This window comes from Liolophura sinensis, chromosome 6 (genome assembly GCF_032854445.1).
Source record: "Liolophura sinensis isolate JHLJ2023 chromosome 6, CUHK_Ljap_v2, whole genome shotgun sequence".
Lineage (NCBI taxonomy): Eukaryota > Metazoa > Mollusca > Polyplacophora > Chitonida > Chitonidae > Liolophura > Liolophura sinensis.
In genome coordinates this window covers 25596990-25613113 of record NC_088300.1, presented here as the reverse complement: position 1 = coordinate 25613113, position 16124 = coordinate 25596990, and the positions used below count along the sequence as shown (strand labels likewise).

Here is a 16124-nt window from a genome sequence, read left to right as displayed (position 1 = left end):
ATGTTAAAGGATTAGTGTCCAGATTTAGCTACTGGTCCTATTTATAAAGATTATAACCTGTTCAAGCAGTATGTTACCGGGAGGGTTTCTGAGAAACCTTGTAATGACTTTAAATTCAACAAAAACAATACATTTACTGCCCTAGGCGATCTCCAGTCAGTGGGTGACGTCATAAATGGATAACCTAAGTCCAGCAGGCCTAAATAATCTGGGAATTCGTATCAACACGATGTCAATTTCAAGACTGATTCAACAACACAGAAGCAAATATACTGCCATATCAATTTCCAATGTTCTCACAGTGGAAGAGCCAGTATCATAATGTCATGGGTTTTCGTGGTATTAACACTTTGAGCACAAGAGCATAAAAAGCGACGATGTAAAGAGCGAATATTATTGTTGAACATGCAGCAGCATTAGTGGACTGCATCTGGGATCACATTCATTTTTAAAGAGGTCGTCAAACAATTTATTTTCTGCACAAAATCTTACACTTTCAGGTATTGCCAAGAAACTGTGAGTGCCATAAAAACATGCAACAGGACAGTACTTAAATTAAATATGTAAATTAAGGACAATTGTCCATACTGAATTAACTTACCTTTCAAACGTTGACTGGTAGTTTGTTCGGTAGTCGCTGACTTCGTCCCTTATGTTCACAATCAGAATATTCAGCTGCAAATAGTAGAAAATATCTTTGTCCTGTAACTGCTCAGGGGTTTTGCATCTATACGACACACCTCACTAGTACAGTATTTTTATCTTTGCTAGGGGCTGTAGGTGGTTTTCAGCATTACTTCAGTCCTTCAGTCCTATCCTAAGAATATCCACTTGCAACGGGTTGGCTCCAGTACTAGGCAACATATTTTCAAAGCTGCCTCACAGGATGTACGTGACATGTTTTCGCATATAGGAAACTGGTCTTCTTTATGGGTAGAGAAAACTGCATTGCCCAGAATGAACTGCTCGCTCTTCGTCAAAACAATAATGCACGTCAATTATGGCCATATCTGTCAATTTACTACCTGAAAGGCTCCATAAAAAAAGAGCTTACCAACTTGGGGCAGAGCTGGATGAATCTGCTGCTCTGCTGGAGCTCCGCCATAGCTAACAGTTTGTGTCTCTCGTACGCTGTCACCAGAGACTCCTGAGAGAAAAAAACACGCAAGACAGTTAACACACTGAAAGATACCATCGAAAAAAAAAATTCAGGATATTCTATATGACTGAACCACTGCTATTTCATTGGTTGATTTATTTATTTGATTGGTGTTTTAGGCCGTACTCAAGAATATTTCACTTATAGGAGGGCGGCCAGCATTATGGCAGGCAGTGCCTCGCGGAAACCCACTGCTATTAATAATGTGTTTAGGTACGTAAACAGTGTATCAATGACACTGCAGCATTCGAGACATCTGATAAAGTAAACAATGGAAATTTTTCAATGCACCACAACCACATTCATATGCTTCTCATGCAAAACACCTGCATGGTACAGGTGTGTTTTGATGATTACCAGGGAACACCCTGAAGAGCCTAACTGCATTGCTTAATCATCCACATATGAAATTGTCTTTTCAATTTCTACATGAACTGGTAAATGCTCTGATATATTTTTGAAGTATAGATATAGAGGGATAATACTTCCTATACAGATTATAAATTACAGAGTGAAAAATGACAGAATGAACGTAATAACCTGCGACTTTTCTCAACACAGTGAAAGAGTGAAAACTTCAGTTTGTACAGATTTTCTCTACAGAGTGAAAGAGTAAAACTTCAGTTCATAAAGAAAATGGTTTCCTCCCACTATAATACTTTACGCCATCGTATAATGAATAATGTGGAGTATGGCATGAAACCCGAATTAAATAAATAAAGATAAAGACAACTTGACAGAAGATGCTGTTGACATTATTACTTAATAACAATATGTATGGGCTTAAGACTTGGTGTTTATTGATCTGATTGGTGTTTTATGTCGTACTCAAGAATATTTCACTTATACGATGGCGGCCAGCATTATAGTGGGAGGAAACGGGGCAGAGTCCGGGCGAAACCCACGACCATCCGCAGCTTGCTGGAAGACCATTCCACTTACAACCCGAGAGGAAGCTAGCATGAACTGGACTTGAACTCGCATTGGTGAGAGGCTCCTGCGTCATTACGCTGCGCTAGCACGCTAACCAACTGAGTTTAACACTTGAAAACATTGCACTAATACAAAAGCGATTAAGATTATGGGTGGTAGAAGCTCGATCCCTGGTACACCTACAGTACCTGAAACACATACACCTATACCTGAAATATAGTTCATGATTAAGTTACTCATTTTGTCTGATTAAGAGATTTTTGTTGATCTTCAAAAAGAGTTTTAAGGCTTGTTTGGAAGGTAGGATGATATCTTACTGCAAAAATATAGCATTTGGCACAAAAAGTAATATGTATAATATTTATAATATTTATTTGCTTCTATAAATGCACTTTTTTGCGAGAAAACTTCTGTAATTTAATATAATGTCACAAGGCCATGATCCAACCAGTAAAACCCTAAATTTTCAACCTTTTGAACCAGTATGTTAAAACATTCAGAGAGAACTATGGGGTGTACAAGAAAGTAATCGCAGTTTTATGAAGCTTGTATCTTTAATGACGCAAGCAAATAATTTTTGGGATCATTTTCATAATAATAAATTGTTGCATAAATTTCACTGAAAAAAGTTTTGTGGTTGAAGATTTACAGTAGCTTGATTTGAACAACGTCCCCTGTGGCTATAAAGAGCTTGTTGTCTTCAGCAAGACCCTCAGTTTCCACAACATGCAGCCAGCTGTAGCCCTTTTGTCATTATCTCCACTAGGGATGAGAGTAAAATCCGACTCATCTCACCTGCACATACTTCCTCAGGCACTCCTGCAGGGGTTTAGTGGGTTTCATGGACAGATAACTCTTCAGAGATAAACTCATACCCAGAAGGTCAATCAGGCTGGCTGAAAGTCATAAACCCAAATACACTTTAAAGAAGTTATACCAGAGATTTTTGGCCAAAAAGCCTTATTTCGCTCATGAAATTAAATTTTCTAGCAAGAATATCTCAAGCTATTGGGGTTTTACATCATATAACAACCAACAGAAAAAATGCTCACAGAACCTGCAGAGAAACATTGCCTTCCAGCCATTCTTACCAACACCATCTGTAGGTCTGTTATGTGGAAATAGTCTCTTCATTTTAGAAATGGCATTACCAGCCTGACCCAGTAACAGATGAAGGCTTGATTCGATGATTCCAAACTGTAACAACATTCAGAATATGTTTCAATAATACAATTATAATTACCTACATGTTACACATGAACAACTGATTTGAACGTAAGAATTTGCACAGTAGACATCATACTGAATTCTTTTGTATTTTGAATGATTATTTACCTGAAGTTTGAGTACATGAAAAATGATGATTCAAAGGTTTCTGTACAGTTAACTTCTTCAAAATATGGTTTTCTTGTCTCTTTCATAGCTAGGAACTTAATTTTTTTCCAATAAAGGTAGAGAGAGGATGAACTGTGGAACTGAGAAAGACGCCTAACAAAGTATTTGTAACCAAGTATTAGCAAATGGAAGTTTCATCAGGATAAGTACAACCCTCAATTCAGAAAATATCAGAAGTTCATTTATGAGCAGGAAATATGAAATAAAAGTCAAATTTAAATCATGATACTGACCTCTTGTTGTGTAATAGAGAGATGATTTCTGTTGCTAGGCAACCAGTCCATGATGTTTTTGAGTGTCATGGTGACGTGTTGTATGTACCAGACTGTGGCATCAAAATGCTGAGCCAGGTAATGAAGATAGATAAACTTCCTGTACTGTTCCCCCTGAGGACACAATTGAAACCCTATGATATCATGCTGATTACAATGTAGATCACCACTGTTTGAAGTCTACACTGCTTTCCCTTGCAAGTTCACACTCACTTTTTTCTTTTCTGTAATTGTATTGGAAACAAAAATTAGCTTGGTAAAGAGATATTATTAAAACCTCCCTGTCACATATCATACCTGTCAATCGCCACGATTGGCTTTCCATGTAACGACTCAATGTCCTGCTTCCCACTACGTCAACTCACAACATTAAAAAATATGCCACCTTCCCATTATGTATATACCCTAATTCCTCAACGCTTTTGCATATGAAAGAGAAACTTTAAGCACAATTTATGCACATCTTTAATTTGATTTTGGAGACAAAATTTTGGATTGGCCAGTTTCAGGATTTTACCAGTCTAGAGAGAATAATGCCTTCTGAATATGCTACATGAAAATTCTGCAAAACATCTTGCCACCATGGGAAAAGGTTAAGAATAACAATGCACGGATTGATTATAAATTCCAACAACAATCCATTGCTATGACATTAATTTAAATTTCAGTGCAGGATAGTGGGAAATGATGACGATATGTGGATTACCAAGTGAAATTATTAGTACATACCACACCATATCTTAAGCCGAACTCCCTGAGCAATCTGACAGATGCTGACGACAGTGAACTGGCCGGTGTAGGTCCTAACTCCTCACGCTCAGACTTGTAAGGGTTCTCGTACCTAAACACGACGATAAAAGAAAACTTATCACAATCCCCTATGCATGCCAGACAAAACAGTGAGAATACAGTCCACACACCAAAAAATTTCCAAGAAATATAGAAAACAGTCTGGATATTAACTTCCAAGTCCATTCTTAATCCTTACTTCTTTCCTCAAAAAAGGAAAAAAAAAAAGCAGTGTAGCTTACAAAACTTTGAAAGATGTTGAAATTATTCGGTGCATTGCCCACTGGTGGTCATCTTCAGGTCCTCAGCAATACGACCCGTGAAAGTGAAGTCGATCAGCTGAACAGTTTAGAGACAATCCATGGACATAAGAGATTCCTTCCTTTCTAGATTCTTCACCTTCTGTGAATAATGTTAGAGCCACTGAAGTCCTTGTTACCTGATCAGTTTTGCTAGAAGTTTCCTGTAGTCTTCATGAACCCCGAAGAGCTCCGCATTGAAGTTTGCCCCAGGGGAGGGGAGCGAAAAGTGCCAAAACTTGTTTATCAGCTGCGTCAGATGTGCACGTTCCTGGTGCTGCCAGAGGTCATAACCTTTACGAATGGACTCCATACGTGACTGAAAACCAACACCACCAAGTTTTCAGATAATTTCATGCATAAATAAAAGAACCAGTAAATGGCTGCAAGTATCACATTTCATGCATGTACAATGATTCAAATAAATAGAAAAAGAGCCTGGTGTTTTAGTGGGGGCCGTGGGTTGAGATTAAGTTTGATACAGGCTTTCTGAATAATGATCTCGTCGTTTTATTTTCCTCTGTCAGTCAATAGTTAAAAGGCACCGTTTCAGGATAAATTTGATGGAATTCAACCAGATGTGCACAGCTGTGATGTGACATTAAAAACAAAGCGTACGTAACACATGGATGTAATCTTAATTTCTACAATTTATCCACGTAGGCCTACAGCATACAGCAACAAACAAGCCAAAGTGACATGAATCTGTTGACAAAACCAAGATATTGTACAGCCTTGATTACACCTATGCAATGAAATATCATCCATGGCTGCTGCAAATAAAGCTCATATGCAACTTTAAATATGTAGTGGATTATATGTTAAAAATGAACGGTTTTCACACTGAGAGTGCACAGATATTATTAAATTAATTATTTAGAACAAAACATCAATGTAAAGTGATTTCAAATCATAATACTAATGGGTTTTGAGGTGTGTTTTTTTTCACAACGTGAAACTACAATTCAACATTTGTGAACATGTCTGCTGAGCAAGTTAAAAAGTTAAACCAATACAGAGTTCAAGTTTCTCCTCAAGAATTCACAATATCCAGAGACAGAGAGAAGTATTCTCCTGCCACCAGATGTAGTGAATTCTGAGCAAGACTTACGCTACCCATGGCAGAACACATTCACAAAAAATCACAAAACTGTTTCAAACCTATAACTTAATGACTTTTTTTATTCTACCTTTTATTCAAATTCTTTTCAGCATGTCAAAAAATGTCCAAACACCCAAGGATTCAATCAAAATGCACATTCCAATAAAACCATATTTCCACACAAAATGTACATGCTTTTTCACCACAAATCCATTCTTGAGGGAACAGGAAATTTTAACCAAAAAAATCAGCCCAAGAAAAACCCTTATTCTGTTGAACCTTTCTCATGTAACACTTTTAGTCTCATACTTCACTATCAGACTTGCCATAAATATTTCAAAATGAAAAGACAATATTTCAAGAGTTCTACTGCAGAAAATGAAAAACCCTTTGCCCCATTAAAGGTTGTAGCTCAGATGTTTCACCTTCGGAATGAAGTAAAAAACTGAAATTCCAACACCCATTCATATGAACATTTGTACATATACTCTTGGTTGTTCAGAGGAAAAAAATGTTTTTTTATGCAAATATTTATTAATTGAAATTTTTAAAATTTATATCTTTTTTAACAGACAATTCATGACTAGGACCTATATTTGTGACTATGTTTCTTCATGAGCATGTATCACATACAGAAACATACAGCTACAAAAATACTTCCACAGAAGAGGGTTAGTTAAGAGTATTAGTGGCCAGTAAAATCATGACAAAACATCCCAACTTCATACAAACCTCCCAGTCTTCATCCTGAGTGGCAGAAAATTTTTAAGAAAAAGCAAGATAATTCATCTATTGTTTCAAATTTGTTCAAATATATGATTAGTGTACAAGCAATTATTAAGTTTAAACAGGCTGTAATAAAGTTTAAAATTAAAAATTACCAGCAAACAGTTCATAAGATATTTGAATATTCCTTTGCACAAATGATATGTCTGTAGCTCACTGTTCCCTTTGATTTGATTGAGTAGATACACATTTTTACATTTATACAACATGCCACACTTTCTCCATGAACTGGCTTCCTCTCCGGCCATAAGTGGGAAGGTCTGCCAGCAACCTGCAGATGGTCGTGGGTTTCCGCTGAGCTCTGTTCGCTTTCCTCCCACCATAATGCTGGCCGCCATCATATAAGTGAAGTATTCTTGCGTACGGCATAAAACACCAATCAAATAAATAAAATAAATAAATTTCTCCACAAATAGAGAACAAATGGATTTGACATTTTTTTTTTAATGGACCAGGATTTGTTGACAAACAAAAAATCCATTTCAAATTCAGGCTTTCCACTTAACCTTGAACACTGACCTTGAAACTGTGAGGATTATAGAATGGATTACTGTTGTTCTCCAGAGCTGCAAGCTGGTTGACTAACTCTTCAGCCAACACCTGGAAAACACACCATTACAGAATTAACTTTCTGAAACCGGTTTGGTAAATTAGCCACATGATACAACACCAAACGTTTAGTACATGTTTAGTACGACCAAACATCTAACACTGTCAATTACATGTCATAAATGTAACACTCACAGTCAGTTCTGAATTGCATGTCAATGTCATAAATTACAACCTCAAAGAGGCAAAAGCTGCTAAGAGTGGTATCTTAGTTAGTTGGGTAAAGAATATAAATCACAAAACACAAGCAGAGTTACAACAACAATCAATTTGTTAAGAATTTTGACAGTACCAGGTGAAAAAAAATCTTTCAAAAACATCAAAATGATAGAAAAAGAAAAAGGAAAGGTACAAGAAATAAACTACATGTATAATTTTACAGAATTTTTCATCGACTTATTAATTAAAATCACATATAACTTCACATAACTATAATGGGATTTTATGCCTATTAATTACTCTTCTATACTGTAGTTCATACAGAAGGCATTCAGTTTATGAAAAAAATTCATAAAATATCGTACAAATGATTTTTCAGAAAATTATGAGTTTACTTTGATCTATTGGAATTTTTCTGCATTTTGTGTTTAGCTCTCCATTTCACAAGTTAACACTGAAAGACTGATCCTAAACGATATAAAATCGTATAAAGGAATCTCCTATCTCTCAGGGACCGGTTGTTTAAAAGTGTATTAGCTAATACTGTATTAAGTCGCATTATATATTCATGATTTTAACAAAACCCACAAGCCAATATAATTGTGCAGAGACCAAATGGAACAGCAGTATATATAGTTCATATACTTTACAGTTCATATACTTTACAGTTCATATGCTTTACAGTTCATATACTTTACAGTTACATAATTACTTTGAGGCAAGTACAATACTGACGGTTTGGCTTGTAGTCAAATCTGGTATTAAGTCTTAAGACAGTTCTGAACAACTGGGCCCTGTTGTTTAATACTAATTCACGTCATACCTTTTGCTGTGTCAGCTTCCCATAACTTTCACTGATGGACCGCTCGTAGTGTGTGAATTTCTCATCTGATAATCTGAACGCACGCTTCAGTAGCTCGCATAACGTCTCAGACGGGATCAGCGATGTTGTGTCTTCTTCGAACTCCTCCAATCCGCTGTCAGGAATGGAGTGCGGGGTCATGGGTCGGCTGATGCTCAGGATGCCACTGTAGTTGAAGCGCTGAGTGGTGGGCGTCTGGACAGGAGAGGGGGTAAAAGCTGAAGGTGGGTCAGGAGCACCCAGGACAGGGAAGGCTGCACACATATACGCTCTCTTGAACACACGGAAATTCTATAAAGGAGACCAGAAAGATAATTCTGAATTTCTTGACAAATTTACTAAATCAACACTAATAACAATGGGTGAGAAGGAAGAATTTAGGAATAGAAATGTTGTGGTGGCAACAAGGGTGGAAATGTGGATAACACATGACAGTTTTAAATCAATCTAGCAAGTCTGTACCGAGCAAAGCTCTGATTATTTCCATGGAATGGCAAATTGCTAATTTTCCTCGTATTTATGAATTTTAAATTCTTGTTGTTTATGGACTTGATATCGTTTGGTTAAAAAACAACGCTTCATCAAAATGCAAAGGCAGTTCAAAGCATCAAACAAAGACAAAATGTATGAAGTTAGAGTTCTCCATGAAAAAAACAACAGCATAAAATTCCATACAAGGAAAAAAAAAAGAGAAAACTGTGTAATCTTTACCTATTAAATACATGGACAATTTTGTACCACTCTTTCTGATTTTGAAAACACATCTCATAGGCCCATTCCAAAAAGCTGGTTTTTAAAAACTTAAGTCAAGATTTGAAACATTTTATTTATTTATTTATTTGATTGGTGCTTTACTCCGTGCTCAAGAAGATTTCACTCATACAACGGCGACCAGCATTATGGTGGGAGGAAAGCGAGCAGGGCCTGGTGGAGATTTGAACTATGCCTTTATCACTCATTTTGGACTTTGGAGTTGAGATGTGGCAATTTCAGTTTTTTTTTTTTTTTGGTACATTATATTTTTTTAAAAAATTGCCCCTTGGATTCAGTAATTATGGCATAATAGTAAAAAGTATAAATATAAGGGATATAACTGACACTTGAATCCAGCTGGGAAACATTGGCGCGATATTCAACAGGTGTCTTCATCATAGCACCTGAAAACAGTAAAACAACACTAAAAACAAAATCCTTTTATTTTATTTTAAATAAATAAACAGTTTGTTGTTGACTCATATATTGGCTTAAAATGACTCACATTTCAGGAGAAAACTTGTACTTGAAGTTTAACATCAAGTTTTTCAGGTCTGCTGTATTTATTCACTTGAATGAGCCTTAAAGTTGCAAATTAAAAATATTAACATACATGAATATGATGGCACACAAGCTTTTACGCGAAGAAAACAAAATTGGTTACCATGGCAAACCAATGATTATGGCTGATACAGGACTAACATTAACATTTCATGAAATTGATCAGAATATTATTTATATTGTAACAGATTTGTACACCAGTATCTAAATACTGTTTTTTAAATGAGATGTAAATGTTGGCCATACCTTCCTCTATACCTGAATCTCTGCCATCGTGTCTTACCTGGAAATGAGCACAGAATTGTGATACATGATAAATTAGCACGAATAAAAAATTAATGCTCCATCTCTAATTGTTAATCTTATCAGAACTTTAAATTACTGGCTATAAAATGTAAACTTGAAGTGAAATACTTGCAAATTCAGGCGATGTACTAACTTTAAAGACAATAATAATGAAAGGAACTCCTCAACCTTCTTGAAAAGAGCTAATCGGCGACTGCAGTCGAAACAAAATTATAACAACACAGCAAATGTAACAGTTGTCAAAAGTCTGATATTTAACATTACTATACATGATTTTTATTTATTTATTTATTCGATTGGTGTTTTACGCCATACTCAAGAATATTTCACTTAGATGACGGCGAACATGATTTTTAATACTTAATCTTACCAATGTATATCAAATTCTAGTATAGTGTAGTAAAGATTCACGTCACGCTCACAATATTATTCTCCATGCATGTCATAACACTGTGAAGAGCAACTTTCCAACTGGAGATGATAACCAGCATAAAGGTCAATACAATCCACAGAATAGTGCGCGATGAAGTTTCTTTGATATGACAGCGAGATTGCTGTGTTGTCTGTTACAATGTATTCTTCGGAGCTTGGAATGACATTTTCCAAAACAGCCATTTATGTAAGAATAATACATTCAAGTCTTTTTTATATTAAGACATCTCATCAATTGCAAAGTTTTGAGTTAAAACTTTTTTTATCGCTAAAGGTAATAAAAAAAGTCCTACGATATCATGTAATCTGTCAAAACTGTTAGACAACTAATACTGATCTTATTTACTATAACATGGGTGTCTGAATAAAGTTTCACCAAAAGTTAGACAGAGTAGACAAAAGCTTGAGAAAATTGAGGAGCTGAACATTTGTGAACTTGAGAGTTTTCTAAAGGTCATTTGTGCCTCTGGAACACGGTGAGACATGTGATTAGTACAATAATGTCAGCAATGGTTGCCTAACATTTTTCACAAGTCAACTAGAAATTGCCACATTATAAAGCTTAGCCACACAGACAGATATGACATCCTACCAGTCGTATGTTAGTGAAGGTGGTCTTCCTTGCTTCCAGTCTCAACTTCAGACAACATTTTCTGGCTCTGTAAAAATAAGAAGAATATTCCCCCATAAAACAGACCTACAGAAGTAGTTCTCTTGAAATAATAACCATCTTCAGATCTGGCAATTCAACTCCTCTGTGCCATTTTCTCTCAATACAGTGTATATTGTGCAAGGAGCAAATGGCATTAAAGGTGGGTTACTCTTCTCGGATGCTATTTATATTTATCATATACCTATGTGTGTTACCAGCCTGATACAGTGCCGTGCGATATCTTTCCGTATCACCATCCTCTTAAGATTCGCACATGACGAACAACTTTTGCACTGGGTGACCTCTGGCTGGGAAAACCCTGTCTTTCTAAACGGAAATTTCCATACAGTGTGGACCTACTTACATGAACAGGCAATTTACTGTCCTTAAAACCACGGAAAAAGGTTAATTTTTCTACAGTGTCTGCAGGCCATTATCAAAGGCAAACTGTTTATAATAATTATTGGCATCGTCCTCTTGTGTCATCTGCTTGATGATTTTTTTGGACCAGATTCCATTCCGTGGTGCATTCAGCTATCATTTCAGTCCAGATTTACCGTGTAAACCATCTGCACAATAGCGATTATCGCCATTTTACCTCAGCATCAACTACAGGAGGAAAGATTCCAGTAGTGTATGGAATAAATGTCAGCCAATGAGAAAATCCATAACTCTGAAATCCATAATGAAGACTATGGCCAAAAAATCTAACTTACCTGGCCGTTTAACGAAACTTAGCCTAATGCTAGTAAAACTGCGTGTACACGACTTCCTCATGCTGGTATGGCAACTGGTCACAAAAATGTTGTATGCAAGCATCAACAACTACGCTGTAGCTTCTCATCGTGTTGATATGCAGGAAAACAATGAGCCACATCATTTCAAATGCACCACTTGCACGTATCCTTCTACCTCAAGCATAGCCCTGCTACCAACCCAGTACATCGAAAGAAATGGACTCGTGTCCCATCCAGTACTTCTCCATTGCAGAAGGATGCATTTTTTTTTCACAAAATCTCACACACAATGTGAACGATAACACTCGCACAAGTACAGTTGCAGAGATTTCTAGGGAGCAGCCTTCTCAAACTGAACATTCCACTTGAATTTTTGCCAAAGTACTGATAGCCACTAACTTTGATAACGAACTTTCCTGTGCAGAAACTTCAGAAGTTTTGAAAGATTCTATCATCCACACTGGCATGCAACTCACTAATCTTGTAAATTATTGAAGTTGCATGTTCACTTCAGGGTTATTTTTGTTTTTGGCACCTACAAATGTGGATTATACCACTTGATGCCACTGACCAGTCAAAGTCCTGATGAAGTTAAGATTTTTGGTTTTTCTAAAACTGACAGTATATTGATAGAAAAATGTTTTTAAAAGCTCTGTTAAACAAAATGTTTAACAAATTACATTTTTAATATTTTACACGACTTTGTGTTGTTGTTTTTTTTTCTCCTTTTTTTTCTTCTTAAAAACTGCGTTTGTGAACTATTGAAATATGCTATATTTAGCACGAACTCCACGTGCACATAATGGCTGTGAAGAGTCTTGCAGGCCATTGTGTTATCAGATTCTATGCAAATCAACAAAGTACAAGGTACATACCTGGATATTTATGTTCCAAAATAGCTTTACTAGGAAGTATATGATAAACAGATTATCAGTACCTAATGCTGATCTGCACCATTGTATTGCTCTTAACCTCTGCGGTTGCACTGCCGTTGCACAGTGTACTGATAATCTCTATGCACTAAATAAAACCTATTTACTCAAACTAATACTTTGGGAAACTAAACTACATCATCTCGGATTGAGCATTATGCTACAGCACTTCTTCCCTTCTTATATACACGCAAGACTTTACACAGGAGGAAATGGTACAAAAGCACTTTTAACACCACAGAAGACACTTACTCTAGGTTACTGAAGTAGTCGTGAATTTTCCTTCCAGCTGTCCCATGCCTGTAACATATTAAACATAGAGAGACCTTAAAAAACAAACCAGCATTTGGAAACTTTAATCTGTCATCACTGAGTGTAAAAATTACAAATGAAATTTAATTCCCTTTCAATATTATTGCAATACTATAAGTCAGAAACAGATACAGAATAACATTTTTTCCCTCCACAGAAATCAATTCGTAAAGTCAACATAAATACTGTGATTCTTTCGGACATAATGTAATAATACTTGACAAAGATGCTGGCATGTGGGTTGAAAGCTTTAGAAACCCTTTAACGTTTACAAAACAATGTCTTGACTTCATTATTATCACTGAACCCACGCACGGTTCTGAGTCTAATGCAGTACACCATAATACACCCAAATCTACGTTACCTGAGTATTTGGTTGCCGACATCACTGGTTTGTGATTCCTGGGAATAACTGTTTTCCGTCTCCACCATGCCATAGCCCCACACTTTCTCTTCAGCTGCCACCAGGTATTGGCAAACTGTCAGAGGCTTGACATGCAGCGAGCTGGGCTCGGTCTTAAACATCTCAGCCTAATACCTCAAGCTGGTCATATTACACCTGAAACACACACAACAGCTTTATTTACTTATTTCATTAGTATTTTAAATGATACTTCGAGGAAATCCTGTGAACATCCATATGCTCAAAGGCTCACGAAGAAAGAGAAGGTGAATAGTGGGAGGAAGAGAAGATGACCTCATTTGCCTCATAATTTTGTCATTCCAAGCACTTCAAAGCTAAATTCAGAAAAGTTTTCCAACAAATTTGTGTAACAAAATGAAGACTTCTTCAATAAAGAGGAAAAATCATTAAGCCTAAGTACAATTTTTATCTGACATGTTAACAATGAACTCTTTCTTGTGGCCAAATAAGGATCCAAAGCCAGTCAGTTAGCCAGCCAGTCTACTCTACTGCACAAGATCAGAGCTATGTTTTCATAAATTAAGACTAGTTATCCAGTAATCTTTTGTGAAAGTGATGTAGTCTAAGCAGTCCTAGCATGGTCCTAAACATTCTGCAAGATCGGGGTAACAGTTTCACGGACAGGTAGGCATCGGAGTGGGATGGACATTGTACAGACCTTTGTATACTTGATCATCATTTATTTTGATGCTTATATACCAACTCATGCTGGCATAAGCATTCACCAGGTACTTATGTAAGCACACAAGGAAGGAAAGAGGATGGTTTATCTTCCCATATCAGTTCATAATAGGTGACTACAGAAATTTGGACCAAAAGGATATATCATTACTACATAAGTGGCACAAATTGGGCTTAGTCCACCTAGAAAAACATCATTATGATAATTATCAAATTTGTAAAATAGCTCACCGAGTAAATATAGTTAACTAGAAGTCTACTGACCTTGGATCACTCTAAATTACCATAAATTTCGCTCATGACTAACTTGCACATTTTTTCTGATTCTGAGTGTTCTATTGGTTTTAGAAAGGTGTTTTGAGGTTTGCTTGGAACATGGGATGATATTCTATTGGAAAATGCCCTTTTGTGGATGAATTTTAGGTCATTCAGGGTATGCGTAATGGCAACTGTTAGTGTTTAGCAAGTAGTCACTTCTCAACAGTTATGGCAGCTCTCCTGCTCTATACACTGATAGATCAATGAAGGTAGCCTACAGTGTGAAAGTTGCAGACATTGGGCTGATCAAGACCAATCCAAAACAAGGCTATATGGCAACAGGTTTCAGTATGAGACAGGGTACCTTGCGTGATGCATATATATTAGTAGCATGTCATTATGTTAGCTGTGGTAAGTAGCCATACACTGAAAAGCAACACGCGACATAGCTTAATTGAAAGCAGGTGTTTTTACTGAACTGTTAATTCAGGCCCTTTATATGGTAGCGGGCAGGCTAATCATGCAAGCTGAAGGATCTCCCTCCTTATTTGGAGGTAGCACATGTAATGTTGTTGAATTACGGGCAGGCTGACTTTCTTTAATCCTGTAATGTTTATCCAAGAATACGTGTCTGAGCAAATAAATTACCCACCCAATTTCGTGAGCTTTCCCTCTGTATCTCTCCATCCATCAGCATATAAAACAGGACAGCTGCAGTATTATAATTACTCAACACCTTACCCCAATGGTGCAACCCACGATTATCATAGTTAGGCCTACAATTATATACAATAGCAGTATAACACTGTATAACAGAGACGTAAAGGAAATTAATTAAAGTACAGCCAGAGGTTAGCAGTGCTGAGAAAGCAGATGTCGGTTGAACTGTTTGTCCACAAAGCACTTTTTTTTCAACTTTAGGCAAGGTGATGGGCCATTAAAATTTTATCCTACCAATATTCTCTTTATGAATTGCATACCCAGTAAACAGAATGCTGGGTGGGATAAAATTTTCGCGGCCCTCACCTTGCCCGAAGATGGAAAAAAAAACCAAACATGGCAGGCGTTGATTTGCGTTGTCCGATTTGAATGTTTAAATGGCTAAATTACTGTTGAAAGATGGCTTACCAATGCTGGCTTTAACATATTACATTTCGGGCGTTTTAGCGAATCGGGGGATAGCAGAAACAAGGTAGGATTCGAGTGGAAGTCAATGTGACCGAAGCTGAGCTTATGGTAGGAGCTTTGAGATACGCTCCTGTTCGTGTTAGTTTTTCAGAAAGCTACGTATGCCGAACTTCCACATACAATTCTATCCACTACACTCGAGTTTAGTTCCAGCCTCGCTGAAATACAACTCAAACAACATTGGCAAAACGGTAAATTGTCCATCAATTCATAATTACCATGGTCACATGTCAAACAGAATGGTCAGTGTTTTGCCGCCATTTTGGTCGCTTTAAAAGTCACATGATCAGTCATAAGATTTTTATTTTTTTACTTTTTTTTTGCAAGAAGGCGCAAATTACGGAAACGTATCTTTTTTCAAGAGCAGAATTTTTTGACCACATTGCAGTGATTAATGAGACATCAGCATAACTTCCCCATGCAATTCTGAACTGATTATAAAATATCAATACATTCGGGAATTTCCGGAAAAGGCGGGTAATTTAAATTTTTGTGTACTGCAGATCAATACATACAGCCCTAC

At 36.7% G+C, this 16124-nt stretch overlaps 1 protein-coding gene across 1 annotated transcript in view; it reads right to left on the bottom strand.

Annotated features, from left to right (window-relative positions):
• The window catches only part of LOC135467040 (uncharacterized), a 34779-nt gene extending 18924 nt beyond the window's left edge, over positions 1 to 15855 (bottom strand). The window contains exons 1-16 of the mRNA XM_064744801.1: positions 15820 to 15855; positions 13415 to 13609; positions 12991 to 13038; positions 11010 to 11076; positions 9926 to 9962; positions 9464 to 9522; positions 8327 to 8656; positions 7255 to 7335; positions 6682 to 6696; positions 4988 to 5166; positions 4489 to 4600; positions 3721 to 3873; positions 3184 to 3289; positions 2888 to 2988; positions 1055 to 1147; positions 602 to 675 (exon numbers count right to left, since the gene is read on the bottom strand). Of these exons, the coding sequence (XP_064600871.1) occupies positions 602 to 675; positions 1055 to 1147; positions 2888 to 2988; positions 3184 to 3289; positions 3721 to 3873; positions 4489 to 4600; positions 4988 to 5166; positions 6682 to 6696; positions 7255 to 7335; positions 8327 to 8656; positions 9464 to 9522; positions 9926 to 9962; positions 11010 to 11076; positions 12991 to 13038; positions 13415 to 13575 (1616 nt within the window). The 5' untranslated portion in view covers positions 13576 to 13609; positions 15820 to 15855. The remainder of the gene's footprint in view (positions 1 to 601; positions 676 to 1054; positions 1148 to 2887; positions 2989 to 3183; positions 3290 to 3720; positions 3874 to 4488; positions 4601 to 4987; positions 5167 to 6681; positions 6697 to 7254; positions 7336 to 8326; positions 8657 to 9463; positions 9523 to 9925; positions 9963 to 11009; positions 11077 to 12990; positions 13039 to 13414; positions 13610 to 15819) is intronic.
• Positions 15856 to 16124: the final 269 nt, after the last annotated feature.